Source organism: Somniosus microcephalus, chromosome 3, assembly GCF_052327205.1.
Source record: "Somniosus microcephalus isolate GS21.2 chromosome 3, FLI_Smic_1.0, whole genome shotgun sequence".
NCBI classification, from domain to species: Eukaryota; Metazoa; Chordata; class Chondrichthyes; order Squaliformes; family Somniosidae; genus Somniosus; species Somniosus microcephalus.
Window position 1 is genome coordinate 270767497 of NC_140989.1, and position 16031 is coordinate 270783527.

Consider the following 16031-nt stretch of genomic DNA (forward strand, 5'->3'; position numbering starts at 1 on the left):
GTGGTGAGAAGGTCGTAGCAAAGAAAAGGATCAAAGCCAACAACAACTGGAATAAAGCCAGCCAAGTATAAGAGCATCCAAAGCAGCAGTGCAAACGGTAGAAGTCAGTCGCCTGTAGACTACAGCGTGGGGTATGAAGGTGTCTGGAGCACTCGTGCAAGGAAGAGCCAGTATCCCTAGGTGAGGGTAAATCTGCATCAGGTCCAAAACCAGGTGAGGGGAGCAGTCCAGGGTGGTGCGTAGGTCTACATACAAGAGCCAGGGGAGCAAAAAGGCAATAAAGGGAGCAGCTCCACAGGGAGAGCCAAATCCATGGTCCTTGGGTAACTAAAGTGGGAAACGAGACTGGGGGGATAAAATTTGGACTTCGAAATCTTGAAAATTTCACTGGGTTGCAGTGAAACAGGAGTAGAGCAATTCAAGGGAGGAGACTGGGGAAAGAAGAGTGAGTATGGCTGTAACATCATTTAAAAAGGGAATTGGACAATTATTTGAAAAAGAATAACATAAAAAGTTATGGGGAATGGGTATAGAACAGATAGCTTCAGTTAAAGAGCTAGTGCAGGTGCGATGGACAAAATGATGTAATTTTGTGATGGAATTTCTCTGATTATTTAATTCAATATAAATCTGATTATCAAGCAAGGATCGTGATATAATTGACTCCAAGCTGTCTGTTTAATTGAAAGGGGAATTGTGAGTGGTCTGGAAGTTCAGAGAGCGTATACTCCAGTGAGTCCTGTGGATGCAGAAGGTTACTTTGAAGTTCTGATAAAGGTACTGTGTCATTGCTGTGCTGTAATCAAGCAGTTACACTTCTGTTACTGTACTGTAACTTAGCAATTAATGAGTTAACAGATAATTCTACAGTGTAATTGTCCTATTTTAATACGTAACATGTTTAATACGTAACTCATAGAGTCATAACGGCACAGAAGGAGGCCATTCGGCCCATCGAGTCCGTGCTGGCTCTCTGTAGAGCAATTCAGTCAGTCCCATTCCCCCGCTCTATCCCCGTAGCCCTGCAAGTTTATTTCCCTCAAGTGTCTATCCAGCCTCCCTTTGAAAACATTGAGTGTCTCCACTTCCACCACTTCCATCGGCAACGAATTCCAGGTCATCACCACTCGCTGCGTAAAAAAGTTTTTCCTCACGTTCCCCCTGTATCTCTTGCCCAAAACCTTAAATCTGTGTCCCCTAGTCCTTGTACCATCAACTAATGGGAACAGCCTTTCCCTGTCTAGCCTATCCAAACCCGTCATAATCTTATCAAATCACCCCTCAACCTTCTTTGCTCCAATGAAAACAAATCCAGCTTCTCCAACCTGTCCTTGCAGCCAAGATCCCTCATCCCCGGAACTATTCTGGTAAATCTCCTCTGCACCCTGTCAAGGACCTTCACATCCTTCCTAAAGTGTGGTGATCAGAACTGGATGCAATGCTCCAGTTGTGGCCTAACCAGCGCTTTATCAAGGTTCAGCATAACTTCTCTACTTTTGTACTCAATACCTCTATTTATGAAGCCCAAGATCCCATATGCTTTGTTAACCACTCTCTCAATATGTCCTGCCATCTTCAGGGACCTACGCACATTAACTCCCAGGTCCCTCTGTCCCTGCATACTCTTTAAAACTGTGCCATTAAGTGTATATTGCCTCTCCCTGTTCCTTCTGCCAAAATGCATCACTTCACACTTCACTGTGTTAAATTCCATCTGCCACTTGTCTGCCCATTCTGCTAGCCTTTCTATGTCCTGTTGCAGTCGATTGGTATCATCATCACTGTTTGCCACATCCCAAATTTGGTGTCATTGGCAAATTTAGAAAATCCAGGTCATTTATATATATCAAAAAAAGCAGTGGCCCCAGCACTGACCCTTGGGGAACACCACTGTCTACCATCCTCTGGTCTGAAAAACAGCCATTTACCACAACTCGCTGTTTTTTGTCCTTAAGCCAATTCCTTATCCAAGCTGCCACTGACCCACCTATTTCATGAGCCTCAATTTTGTTAACCAGCCTTGTATGTGGTACTTTGTCAAACGCCTTCCTAAAATCCATGTAGACAACATCCATTGCATTTACTTCATCAATCCTCCCTGTCACTTCATCAAAAAATTCAATTAGATTAATCAAACATGATCTGCCTTTTACAAATCCATGTTGGCTCTCCTTAATTAGCTTAAACTTCTCTAAGTGCCCGTTAATTTTTCCTTGATTATTGTTTCTTAAACTTTACCCACCACTGATGTTTAACTGACTGGCCTGTAGTTACTAGGATTGTCCTTACACCCTTTCTTGAACAATGGTGTCACATTTGCAACTTTCCAATCCTCAGGCACCTCCCCTGCATTTAGGGAAGATTGGAAAATTATGGCAAGCCCTTCCGCTATCTCCTCCCCCAATTCGCTTAGCAACCTGGGATGCAAGCCATCTGGACCAGGCGACTTATCCACCCTAAGCATACCCAGCCTTTCTAGTTCATCCAGTCTATCAATTTCACCCCTTCCATTGCTTCTACCGATATTTTGTCAGCACCTACCTCTTTAGTAAACACCGATACAAAATACTCATTGAGTATTCTAGCCTTGCCCTGCGCCTCTATGCAAATATTACCTTCTTTGTCTCTAATAGGCCCCACCTCGCCTCTTACTACCCACTTACTGTTTACATGCCGGTAGACGATTTTTGGGTTCCCTTTTATGTTAACCGCCATTCTACTCTCATATTCTCTCTTTGCCAATCTTATTTTCATCTTCACATCCCCTCTCAACTTATTGTATTTGCTCTGGTTCTCCCTTGAAGTATTTACCTGACATGCATCATACACCCTCTTTTTTTGTTTTGTCATCTTCTTTATCTCCCTCATCATCCAAGAAGCCCTTGCTTTGGTTCCCTTACCCTTCCCTCTTGTTGGAATGTACCTAGCCTGTACTTGGAACATCTCCTCCTTAATGATCACCCATTGTTCCGTTACAGTTTTTCCTGTCAGTCTTTGGTTCCATTTTACCCTGGCTAGATCCTTTCGCATCCCATTCAAGTTAGCCCTATTCCAGTTTAGAAGTTCCACTCTAGATTGTTCCTTGCTCCTCTCCATTGCTAATCTAAATCTTATGATACAATGATCACTTGTACCCAAGTGTTCTCCCACAGACAATTGGTCGACCTGGCCCACCTCATTCCCCAGCACCAGATCCAGCAATGCCTCCTTCCTAGTTGGGCCAAGAACATATTGGTCAAGGAAATTCTCCTGAACACATTTCAGAAATTCTTCCCCCTCCTTTCCCTTTACCCTAGCATTATCCCAATTGATATTTGGGTAAAGTCCCCCAATATCACCACTCTATAGCTCTTGCATATCTCTGCGATTTCCCTGCAGATTTGCTCCTCTACCTCCCTCTCACTATTTGGAGGACTATGGAATACCCCCTATAGCGTGATCATACCCTTTTTGTTCCTCAACTCTAACCAAATGGATTTTGTCCTTGTCCCCTCAAGAACATCCTCCCTTTCCAACACTACAATGTCTTCCTTAATCAGCACTGCCACCCCACCTCCTTTTCTTCCTTCCCTATCTTTTCTGAACATCTTGTACCCTTGAATATTAAGTATTCAGTCCTCACTGTTTTTAAGCCACGTTTCCGGTATTACCACATCATATTGCCACACAGCTAATTGTGCTTGTAGCTCACCAACCTTATTCACCACACTTTGTGCATTTACGTACATGCATTCTAAACCTATTTTTGAATTTTTCGTAGTCTTTCTTAGTCTGCTCCTATCTAATATGGTACTACTACCACCTCTAGTACTATCTTCTCTAGTACTATCCAACACACTCATTCTTTTATGCACCTTATTCCTCTTTTCTACTCCTATATGCTGGTGGTTATCCCCCTGCCAAGCTAGTTTAAACCCTCCCCGCGAGAATATTGGTCCCGGCTCTGTTGAGGTGTAACCCGTCCGGCTTGTACAAGTCCCACCTTGCCCAGAAATGGTCCCAATGCCTCAGGAGTCTAAAGCTCTCCCTCCTGCACCATCTCTCCAGCCACGCATTCACCTGTTCTATCCTTCTATTCCTGTACTCACTAGCACGTGGCACCGGGAGTAATCCGGAAATTACTACCTTTGAGGTCCTGCTTTTTAATCTCTCTCCTAGCTCCCTAAACTCTGCCTGCAGGACCTCATCCCTCTTACTGCCTATGTTGTTGGTACCGATATGGGCAATGACCTCTGGCTGTTCACCCTCCCCCCTCGGAGTGTCCTGCAGCCACTTAGTGACATCCCTGACCCTGGCACCAGGGAGGCAACATACCATTCTGGAGTCATGTCTATGGCTGCAGAAACACCTGTCTGCTCCCCTAACTATCAAATCCCCTACCACTATTGCTCTTCCACTCTTTTTCCTCCCCTACTGTGCAGCCGAGCCACCTGTGGTGCCATGGACTTGACTCTGGCTGCACTCCCCAGAGGAACCATCGCCCTCACCAGTAGTCAGAACAGAATACTGCTTGGAGAGAGCGATGCACTCTGGGGACTCCTGCACTACCTGCCTGGTCCTCCTCTTCTGTCTGGCGGTCACCCATTCTCTCTCTGCCTGCATACTTTTAAGCTGCGGGGTGACCACCTTTAGAAACATGCTATCCATGTAACTCTCAGCCTCGCGATACACCTCAGTGACTCCAGCCGCCGCTCAAGCTCCGAAATCCGGAACTCGAGTTGCTGTAGCTGGTGACTCTTCCCACACATGTGGTCATCCAGGCTATGCGAAGCATCCAGGACTTTGCACATGGCACAGGATGTGCACTCCACGGGACAGAGCTGCCCTGCCATGCCTCTATTTAATAGACTAAGAACTAACCCAGCAGAAATAAACTTAAAACTTAACAAAAAACATTCCCCAGCTACTCACCAATCAGCTCTTTACCCCTATGTAATAGGCTATTAACTAACTTAGCAGAAATAAACTTTTAAAAAAAATACACTCACCAGCTACTCACCAATTGGCTCATTCCCTTGTGCCGATGTCACTTTTTTCACTCTGACGTCACTTTTTCAAAAATTGCCTCTGTTGAGTTACTGCCACTCCTTTTAACTGCTCCACTCTCGCTGTGCTCCCACCAGGTCTGCTCCTTCCGGTCTTGGGCTCCTGCCGCTCGGGACTGCTCCACTCTCGCTGTGCTCCCTCCAGGTCCATTCCTTCCAGTCTCCAAAAGTAACCCTCCAAAAGTAATTCATGGTGTGAAGCAGTTTGAGCTGTCTAGACAAGGTGATAAGGCGCTATATAAATGCAGCTATTTAATTTCTACTTTATCTATAATAGATCTATGAAGATGGATTAATGTCTCCGTATATAAAGACCTGGAAGGTGTGGGATACTGTGTGCTGGCGGGGCCCTTTTGGAGGCTTTTCGTACAAACCACATCAGGTCAGTCACTCAGTAAGAGTAGTTTGCAAATTAGAATCTGCACTTCACAATGATATAATTCAAATATTTGTAGTGATCAATTAGAAAGAGTAATAAACAGTCCCTATGAATATTTTTCTGCCCTATCCTGAAGGAATTACTGAACAGTCTGTGTGAGACTTGTTAACATTAGTGAGAGAATACGCCATTAAAATTAACAAAATCTTATGACAAAGTAGTTTAGGCCCAAGAAAAACAGAACTGTTACAAAGGATCAGAGCTCTGTAATATTGCCTCTCTAATTATTAGTTTGCAAACATTGACCTGAGACTGAGAGATTTCACTTGCATTAAAAAGGAAGTGTCACTTTTTAACATCGACAGTCTAAAATATTAGAAGAATTGTACAAAATTTCTACAGTTTATTAATATAATGGTCAACAGTTTGCAGTGTGCTGAAACCATTTGCTTTGTATCTGGCAGTATGAACAACTGCTGCTGTTTGCCTCAGGGACTGGTATAGCTCCAATGGTGCCTCTGCTCCAATATATTGTAGCAAATGAAGAGGATGAAACGTTTGTTACCCTGGTGGGCTGCTTCAGAACTTTCCAAGATATCTACATGAAGCCTCGACTTCAGGAACTGGCTGCTTACTGGAATGTGAAAATGTTGTTTGTTCTGAGCCAGGTAAGATGACACATTGAAGATTAATACATTGGTAGAACATTAGGACTGGCCGATACAATGAATTAGCACACACCTTTCACCATTGACTGCTGGGTTTGTAAACAAGGGTGCAAAAGGGTGAAAGTCTCCATTCTTCTGCCCGCTTTGTGCAGAAGTTCACTTGCTCTTGCTCTATAGACTTGTTCAGTGCTTGCACCCTTCCCACCATCTTCCCATAAAGTAGCAGAGGTACTGCAGTGAAATCAGGAGAGAAACTAAAACAGAAGATCAAGAAAGGGAAGGAGCACAACAGAAAGTGAAAAGAAGCAAGAGAAGCAGAACTGTATAAGGAGAAGGGGTGGAGGAGAAAGAACTAGCTGTAAAGGAGGACGGGTAGAGTGCAAAACAAGTGAAGGAGGAGCAGGCGAGAGAAACACAAAAGTAAAGGAGGGAGAGAGAAACAGGAGTGAATGAGGAGTGGGAGAATGAGAGAAATAAGTGAACTGGGCGAGAGTGAGAAAAATACAGTGAAGGAAGAGAAAGAAACAAGAGAAGAGGAAGAGAGACACAAGTGGAACAGGAGTGAAATAGAAAGAGAAACGGAGTGGGGGAGAGCAGGGAATAGAAAGAAACAAGTGCAGAAGAAGGAGGAGGAAAAATAGGAACAAAAGTGGAGAAGAAAGAACATGAGAAATAAGTGAAGGAGTGGGAAAAATACAGAAGTGAAGGAGAGAGCAAAATAAATGTAGGGAAGAGAAATAAAAGTGAAGTAAGAAACAGAAAAAAGCAGAAGTAGGAAAAGGGAAACAAGTAAAGGAGAGCAGAGAGAGACTTGTTGCAGACTTACTGGTGGTACCAGTATCTCTAATTCAGGGACATTAGAGGCCACGAGAACTTTTTGGTCCAACTGACAAAGAGCGTCCTCAATAAGAGGCAATGAGTGACTATCAACCACAGTAGCTTCCTTAGTTTCACAAAGGTCAACATACACAAAGGTATCACCAGTTTACTTCTGGTTTGTGACTCAGTTGGTTGAACAAATGGGTGATGTACATAGAACAAATATGCTTCCATACAATTTATCTGAATTTTGTCCAATTGAACACAACTTACTGACTGAGAAATAAAATTGCCGCTGTAACGATAACACCACAAACAACCCAATTATCAAACACAAGCTTCATCTACATTTCTATTAATTATTGATAACCTAAATTATTTTAGGAACAAGACCTGGAAACTCTTCCCTGGAGTTATCGAGAAAAAACTTACCATGGACGTGTAAATGGGGATACGGTGAAGGATTTTGTAAACTCATGCAGACGGAAACCATTCGTTGTGGTTTGTGGATCCATAACTTTCAACAAAGACATCCTCAACTATCTCAACCACATAGGCTTCTCAGAAGATTTGTACTTTATGTTTTAAACAATTAGAAGCTCGTTATCTACAGGTGTAAAACCTACCATTTCTACAACTACAGAGCAGAGCAGAGCTCCTATTATCATGGAAGACTCCGCTCCAAAGACTTGTCTGTGACAAAATCAATTAGTGCTGGAATCTAGAAATTGAGGAGCCTGCATATTAATTACCGAATAACAAGGCTGCAGGACATTCAAAGGGTTCAGATGACCTAATCCGTGAGAGCCAAGATCGAGTGGCTTGTGAAGGTTATGCTATAGCCTCTGCAAAGTGTACAGGCATTCAGTTCTTGCCCCTCACCGCACATCAGTTTTCTCCCCTGTTCTCCTCTCCTGAAGCCACAGACTCATGCGGGGATGTGGTCCCATAGGTGTCGGTCACCCCAACCAATTTTGCCATTCTTCATGTGTGAACCTAGACAGCAAATGTTGATGTGCTAGTCACCATCAAGCCTAATCCTTTCCAGCAGGAGTTACAGGATAGTGATCAGGAGAAGGAATGCTAGCTAACCTGACGTTCCCCCCCACCCCCATCTAAATCACTCTGAGGCTATTTGAAGCATCCATACCGCTGCTCTGGTTGAGATCAGCTAACTCCACGTAGGCCAGAGATCAAACCTGGGTCCACTGCGGGCTGTGTAGCTCTGACAGCGCATTTACCCAGTGAAACAAGTTCAGTTCTTTCGTACCATTGAGGTGCTGTGATGCTGTGCAGTTGAAGCTGTTGCATTGGCTCACCGCAGTTTCCTGATATCTGTCACATTAGACCTCTGAAGGCAGCAGTAGTTGTTATGACAGACAGGACATGAGAGAATGAATTCTATGGAGAAGGGCTTGAGTCGCTGTGGCATGTGATCATGAAACAGGAACATGCTGCTCCAGTGCTGAGAAATGGTAAATCTCTACAAGCCTGGAGCTTTTAAACTGTATAGTTTCCAGCTAATGGTTTGGGGTTTACCTGCTGCTGTTTTTAAAGATGCTGAATTTATAAACTTTATACCTTCCTCTAAAATTCTCAGTCATAGTTTTGATCAATTTATATTATTTTAACTAATCAAGATGAGGATGTCACCGCTGAAGAACAGGATATTCTTCAGTTTTTTATCGTTCAGTGTTTGCATCACGCACTCCCAGGGTCAGGGGTTAGGTACAGAGTAAAGATCTCTACGCTGCCAGAACAATATATCTCAGCCCAGCTTCAGAGGAGTGTGCCCTACGACACTAATGTGGCAGTTGCATTTTTAAATATAAATTGCGTTTTTGTCCTCTGAGTGATTCAGCCAGTTCATGCCAATTTAAGATCACTTTATGCTGTGTACTTGTGCCAGTAGGAAACTTAATTCAGAATAACATAACCCCCTTACAGCCATTAGAAAGAGGTTTTGTTACACCCACAGTCTCCAGCTTCTATCTCAATGGCCTCAGAATAAAAGGCGGTCTGTTCCCTGAGATATAATTTCTATCCCGTTTTGAAGTTTAACCAGAACAAAGGGAATCAAAGTGTGTATCTCTTTCAATTGCATCAGGTTGGCAAACAGCCACAAAGATTTAAAACCGAGGATGCTTGCTGCCCTGGGACCACACCTCCTACCAGATATTAGCTGCATAAAGGTACACTGTTGTTTGTAGGGAATGAGGGATCCATTACAGAAGCAGTCTTTGGCATTGAGCATGAGTAAAACCCAAAAACCTAGCAAATTGAAAGATCAGTGTGCTAACACACTGCAATTCCCAGTTCTTTCATGTAACTTGTTGAATCTGTGATTCTTAAAGTATGATGTTTTCCAATAACTACACGGAGGCTGTAACTTAACAATCAACAGGTGTTTACTGGAGGAGGGTAGTCTAAAGACTGACAGTACAGAGGCATGCTCAAGGCTTATATACAGGTGTGGTCACTGCCGGTACTACAGTATACAGGAGCTGTAAAAGTAGTTCTCTCTTAAAGGTACATACACTACAATTCCTCCCCTTTTAGATTAGCAGTACCCATAATATTCAAATAACAATTAACACTTTAACATGCACATTAAACTGAAATAGTCCATTTATAGATTCAGTCTTTGGGGCGGCTTCCTGATCCTTTCTGGATAGCGCCTTTCCTGAGGTTCTTGTTCTTGGTGCGGAGGCGATTCTGGTTCCTTTTCGTCGGTTATTTCATATGTTTCCACTGCTACTGTTTCTGAGGTAGATGCTACCGGTATGTCGGGTTCATCCCCAGGGACGCGAGACATGGGGTTGACTCGTTCCTGTGACGCTAAGATCTGGTCGACGTGGCGTCTCACAATGTTCTCCCCGACATCCACTGTGTACATTAATGGCCCCTGCCATGTGCATATCGTTCCGGGTTGCCATTTCTCTGTTCGGTAGTCACGGGCCAAGACTGGTTGGCCTACATTGAAGCTCCTTGTCGGCTTCTCATTGATGTGCTGGAATTGTTTATCCTCAACATTTCTTCGCACATTTGGTCTGAGCAAATCCGGACGAGATCTCAACCTTCAGTTAAAGAACATCATGGCCGGGGTCTGGTTGGTAACTGCATGTGTCGCATTTCTGTAGGCTAACAGGAAATTGTCCACCTTATGCTGTAGTGGAATTTCATCATCGCACATGGCCTTTATCGCCTTTTTAAAGGTTTGTACGAACCTCTCAGCCAATCCATTTGTGGCTGGATGATACGGGGCGGATGTGTAATGCCTTACCCCATTCCTTCTCATAAATTTCCAAAACTCTTCGGACACAAACTGTGGTCCATTATCAGAGCAAATCTGCTCTGGCAAGCCGTTCCTGGCAAATATGGTCCGTAGGACTGCAATCGTTTTCTCTGTAGTGGTTGAGGACATTTTTTATCACCTCAGGCCATTTCGAGTGCGCATCCACTGCTATTAAGAACATTGAGTCCATGAATGGACCAGCAAAATCAATATGCACCCGTTGCCATGGAGAGGAGGGCCACTCCCATGGGTGTAGAGGGGCATGTGGTAGTACATTTTGGACCTTCTGGCATCCTGAGCAGCTCTTGGTTAGGTCCTCGATTTGTTGATCGATCCCCGGCCACCACACATAAGCCCTAGCAAGGCTTTTCATTTTCACCCCTCCCAGATGACCTTCGTGAAGCTCATTGAGCACTCTCTCCCTTAACTTGGGTGGAATTACTACTCGGGATCCACACATCACTGTCCCCTGGCATACTGACAGCTGTTCTCTTCTGGATGAGAATGCTGGCAACAGTGAGTCGCCATGTGTTGGCCATCCCCTCACCATCAAATCATATACCTGAGACAGTGTCGGATCATTGCGGGTCTCCTCTATATCCGCGTTAGTTACTGGCAATCGTTCAATTATTGATGAATAAAATATCTCGATAGGGTCCACTGCTGGTGCTTCCTCCACAGTAGGCAGTAGCAGGCGTGATAGCCCATCAGCGTTTCCATGCTGTTTCGTGTCTTTATATTCTATTTCATATTGGTTCGCCCCTAGAAAAAGGGACCATCTTTGTAACCGTTGTGCAATCATCCTTTTTGGCCTCAACCTTCAGTGCCTGTATGGAATGCCAATCTAATTGTATCTTCTGGATCCATTCACGTCCTAGTAGTGGTGGTCCTCCATCTGGCAATACATATAGGTCCATTTTAGGTATTTCCTGGCCTTTTTATATCACTTTCACCCTTATTTTTCCTTTGGGGTAGACTTTTTGCCCCGTGTACGTCTTCAAGACAATCTCTGTAGCTTTCAAGGGTATATGTGAAAATAGCCGCTTGTAGTCCCTTTGGTTTATGACTGTTAGGGCTGATCCTGTGTCCAATTCCATTTTCACTTGGACTCCGTCTATCTTGAGTGTGACCCAGATAGTCTGGTGATCCTCCATTTTGGTTACCTTATGTAGTTTCAGACAACCCAGCTCCTTGCTTCCGGAGTCTGTATCACTTTTCTGTTCGTCTGAACTACTGTCCATCACCTTATGTACCTTTTTGTACTTCTCCTGTGGAGATTTCTTGCTGTTGGTTTTCTTCCCTGACCTGCAGACTCTTGCTATGTGTCCTGCTTTTCCACACTGTCTGCACACTTGGTCCTTGAACCAACAATCCTTCTGGTCGTGTGTTGTTCTGCCGCAGCGATAACACTTCCCTGCTCCATATGACATTTCATTGGTGCCATATTCTTGCGGCTCCGTTGTATCTCTGCAGCGCCCCGTGCGGCTGCTTCGTGTGATACTGCCATGCTGAAAGCCTTGTCCAGCGTAAGATCCTTTTCTGATAGAAGCCGTTTCTGGGTTCCTTCACTTTGAAGCCCACACACAAACTTGTCCCTTAACGTATCTGCTAGTCCCACTCCAAACTGGCAGTGTTTCGATAGCTTGCGCAGTTCCGTTAAGTACTCAGCATTACTTTCGTCTTTATGCTGGTTCCTTTTGTGGAACTTAAATCTTTCTGCTATCAGCAGCGGTGTGGGGTTTAAGTGGTCCTGTAGGATTTCCACTATGTTTTCGAAATTCTTATCCACTGGCTTCTCTGGGGTTATTAGGTTTCGCAGTAAGCCATAAGTTTTTGCACCCATGGAATTTAACAAAACCAGTGCTTTCTTAGCATCTGGCACTTCATTCGCCCTGCAGTACACCTCAATGCGTTCCACATATGTCACCCAATCTTCGACTTCATTGTCAAACACAGTGATACTGCCACTCTTCGGCATCCCTGAGTATGATTTAACTGTCTAAAATGGCGTCTCCCGCGCTCTCCCTTCTTCTCCGCTGGCACAAAATGGCGTCTCCCGCGCTTTCCTTTCTTCCCGCGCTCGCCCTTCTTCTCCGCTGCGGCTTCTAAAAATGGCGTCTCCCGCGCTCTCCCTTCTTCACCGCGGCTCAATGGCATCTCCCGCGCTCTCCCTTCTTCTCCCCGCGGACGCGGTTCAGCCCTTGAGCCCTGGCTGTGCTCTGTACGTTCTCCTGTGCGCATTTCCCGTTGCCGTCGCTCAGTCCTGAATCCGGCTGCTGCTTTACCCTCTCTCTCTCTCTGTTTGTTTTTCCTCGACGCCGCTTGGTTTTCAACCCCCTGTGCGCTTCACCCTCCCTCTTAACCCGTCGACGCTGCTCGGCTTTTGCTATGCCGTCGGTCGGCTCCAGCCGCCGCTGTCCAGGAAGGGTCTGCGCTGTACCTGTTGCCAGTCTGTTGCTGGATCGTCGTGGCTGGGGAACCAAGCCCGGCTCTCAACAGCCTCCCCTGCGATGTTCACTCTCTGCCGGATGACTGGGCGGTTGCTCGTGGTCGACGCCCGTGCTTCTGGCCTCGACTTTCTTCCACCGCCCTCCCAGAGCGAATCCTTGAAGGGAAATGCAGAGTTGCAGGTAGATTTGAATCGACCTCGTCGCCACTGTTGAATCCGTGATTCTTAAAGTATGATGTTTTCCAATAACTACACGGAGGCTGTAACTTAACAATCAACAGGTGTTTACTGGAGGAGGGTAGTCTAAAGACTGACAGTACAGAGGCATGCTCAAGGCTTATATACAGGTGTGGTCACTGCAGGTACTACAGTATACAGGAGCTGTAAAAGTAGTTCTCTCTTAAAGGTACATACACTACATAACTGGATTCCAAATCTTCACCTTTACCATTAGTGCCAGTAACAGGAGTACACCCTTTATCTGGGTTCTATGTGTCAGCCTTGGCTCAGTGGTACCACTCTCGCCTCTGAGTCAGAAGGTCGTGAGTTCAAGTCCCCTCTGAGTCAGAAGGTCGTAGGTTCAAGTCCCATTCCAAAGACTTAAGCACGTAACTAGGCTGACACTTCGGTGCAGTACTGAGGGAATGATACACTGTCGGAGGTGCCGTCTTTCGGATGAGACCTTAAATTGAGGTCCTGTCTGCCCTCTCGGATGGATGAAGAAGAGCAGAGGAGTTCTCCCTGTATCCTGACCAATGTTTATCCCTCAACCAGCATCACTAAAACAGATTATCTGGTCGTTATCTCATTTCTGAGGCCTTGCTATGTGCAAACTGGCTGCCGCATTTCCTACATTACAACAGTGACTACACTAAAAAAGTACTTAATTGACTGTGAAGCGCTTTGGGAGGTGTTGTCCCAAATTCACTGTATCTATTGAGCTAGTAATAAGTAGTCAGCTCAATAACAGTTCAACAATTATGGTTCTTAGTTCAGAGTGTCAAATGTCGGTCGGACTCAGTAAGTTGCATACATTCAGTACTTTATTGGTTAACAAGTTGCTTGAATAACTTACAAGGAAAATTACATGAGACTCACTGCCCTGTGTGCTAGCTTAAAACAACCCATTTGAAAATTGATCAGCCTTGGCGCTAGTGTCCTACAACAAGTCCCGGACTTGTGGCTCCTCCCTTCTCGAGTGTGATTCCTAGGTTCTCGCTGCCAGGTTCTCGCTGCTCAACTAGCTCTTGGCTCCCTTCTTTTATTTATACCTATATTTTACTACCTATGTGCCGCCCCCCTGTTGATAATACATGTTCTTAAAAGCAAAAATGAATGAGCATTGACCAACTGGATTCTAATAAACTATTGACTGCTATTTCTTCAAATCGCTCTATTTGTTTCAAACACACACGTTCAAATTTCATTTGATGGATTTAAACAATGTTTGGTTTTGAAATAGGTTAATTGAATTTGAATTACTCATAATAGATAGCAAAAACAGTGACCACACAGAACAGACAATCATTCTGATAAGTGAATGAGACAAAATCGTCAGCGTATGGATCCCACAGGCAGCAGCTTGCAACCAGCATGTTCTCTCTTTCCTTCCCATTGTTGCAGGGCAAATTAATTTATATCGAGGAGGTGTGAGTTTCTTCACGATACTTTTTATATTTTCAGTGATTTCCTTGATTAAGTATGAGCAATTCTCCGAATCATGAGTCATTTCTGACAGTTCGTTTTCTAGGTGATTCTCAATCAGCTTCTGTGTCTTGGCAGAAGGAAAATGGTCCCTTGGTTTTGAAGACCATGTGGGTACCTTGTAACAACAAGCAGACAATAATTAATGTGACCTCAAAACTCCCCTTAATCCAATATCAGTTTTTGCCACCATATTTGACTGTTTTTATTGCAACTGCTTTTGATGTGTATATGTGTGAACTCAATTACTGTATTCCAACTACAGTCATTAAATTATATTTTTGTAGGTGGTTATTTTAGTTGTGAAACACTATTTTTGCGTAAAATGGCCACATGCACATTTGAGTAGTTCCCCCTCTACCCCAGGTATCTCTGCCATTGCCACTCTGGCCTGACTGTTGTTCAGGGATTCTTCTGATTTTAAGAACATAAAAACATAAGAAATAGGAGCAGGAGTAGACCAATCGGCCCCTCGAGCCTGCTCCGCCATTCAATAAGATCATGGCTGATCTGATCCTAACCGCCAATCCACTATCACAGAACCATCTCCTGAATCTAACAGAATTAGACACACGAAATAGGAGCAGGATCAGGCTACACGGCCCCTGGGCCCGCTCCGCTACCCACAGGGCCATGACCGATCCGAACCTAGACTCATGTCCAAATTCCTGCCCGCTCCCCGTAACCCTTAATTTCCTTTACTTCTAGGAAATTGTCTATTTCTGTTTTAAATTTATGTAATGATGTAGCTTCTACAGCTTTTTGGGGCAGCATATTCCATGGACCTACCACCCTCTGAGTGAAGTAGTTCCTCCTCATCTCAGTTTTGAAAGAGCAGCCCCTTATTCTAAGACTATGCCCCCTAGTTCTAGTTTCACCCATCATCGGGAACATCCTCCCCGCATCCACCCGATCCAACCCCTTCACAATCTTATATGTTTCAATAAGATCGCCTCTCATTCTTCTGAACTCCAATGAGTAGAGTCCCAATCTACTCAACCTCTCCTCATATGTCCATCCCCTCATCCCCGGGATTAACCGAGTGAACCTTCTTTGTACTGACTCGAGAGCAAGTATGTCCTTTCTTAAGTATGGACACCAAAACTACGCAGTATTCCAGGTGCGGTCTCACCAATACCTTGTACAACTGAAGCAATACCTCCCTATTTTTATATTCTATCCCCCTAGCAATGAAAGCCAACATTCCATTGGCCTTCTTAATCACTTGCTGCACCTGCATACCAACCTTTTGAGTTTCGTGCACCAGGACCCCCAGATCCCTTTGTACTTCAGTACTTTCCAGTTTCTTGCCATTAAGATAATAACTTGCTCTACGATTTTTCCTGCCAAAGTGCATAACCTCACACTTTCCAGTATTGTATTCCATCTGCCAAATCTCTGCCCACTTACTTTGTCTATGTCCCCTTGCAGGTTTTTTATGTCCTCCTCACTACTTTCCCTCCCACTATTTTACCTCCCGTACATCAGTAATACAGTTTTTGGGTTGTTGGTCTGCATAGACTTTACTCCAATGTCAAGTCCACCGCCCTAACATAAAGTTGCAAACATTTCAGCAACTATGCCGTGTGCATTCAAAGCTGCTTTAAAGTTACATTTGCAACTTTTAAACAGCACATGTTGCTTGCACAGGAAACAATTCCACACGTTAAAT

At 44.5% G+C, this 16031-nt stretch overlaps 1 protein-coding gene and 1 pseudogene across 1 annotated transcript; one reads left to right on the forward strand and one right to left on the reverse strand.

Moving 5' to 3' along the window:
* The first annotated feature begins 684 nt into the window (after positions 1–684).
* Positions 685–14653, forward strand: LOC147121934 (NADH-cytochrome b5 reductase-like). The gene is made up of 4 exons (XM_085982511.1): positions 685–777; positions 5323–5427; positions 5889–6092; positions 7296–14653. The coding sequence occupies exons 2-4, from the start codon at positions 5341–5343 to the stop codon at positions 7497–7499; spliced, it is 495 nt and encodes a 164-aa protein (XP_085838637.1). The 5' UTR covers positions 685–777; positions 5323–5340; the 3' UTR covers positions 7500–14653.
* Positions 14134–16031, reverse strand: part of LOC147121935 (dynein light chain Tctex-type 5-like) — a 47268-nt pseudogene continuing 45370 nt past the window's right edge.

What these genes read in the sequence shown, in the direction of transcription:
- LOC147121934 (XM_085982511.1), top strand. Translation starts at nt 5,341, where the DNA reads ATGTCTCCGTATATAAAGACCTGGAAGGTGTGGGATACTGTGTGCTGG. An exon ending in TTTCGTACAAACCACATCAG is followed by an intron (nt 5,428 to 5,888) that starts GTCAGTCACTCA and finishes TGTATCTGGCAG; the next exon opens with TATGAACAACTGCTGCTGTT. An exon ending in TGTTGTTTGTTCTGAGCCAG is followed by an intron (nt 6,093 to 7,295) that starts GTAAGATGACAC and finishes AAATTATTTTAG; the next exon opens with GAACAAGACCTGGAAACTCT.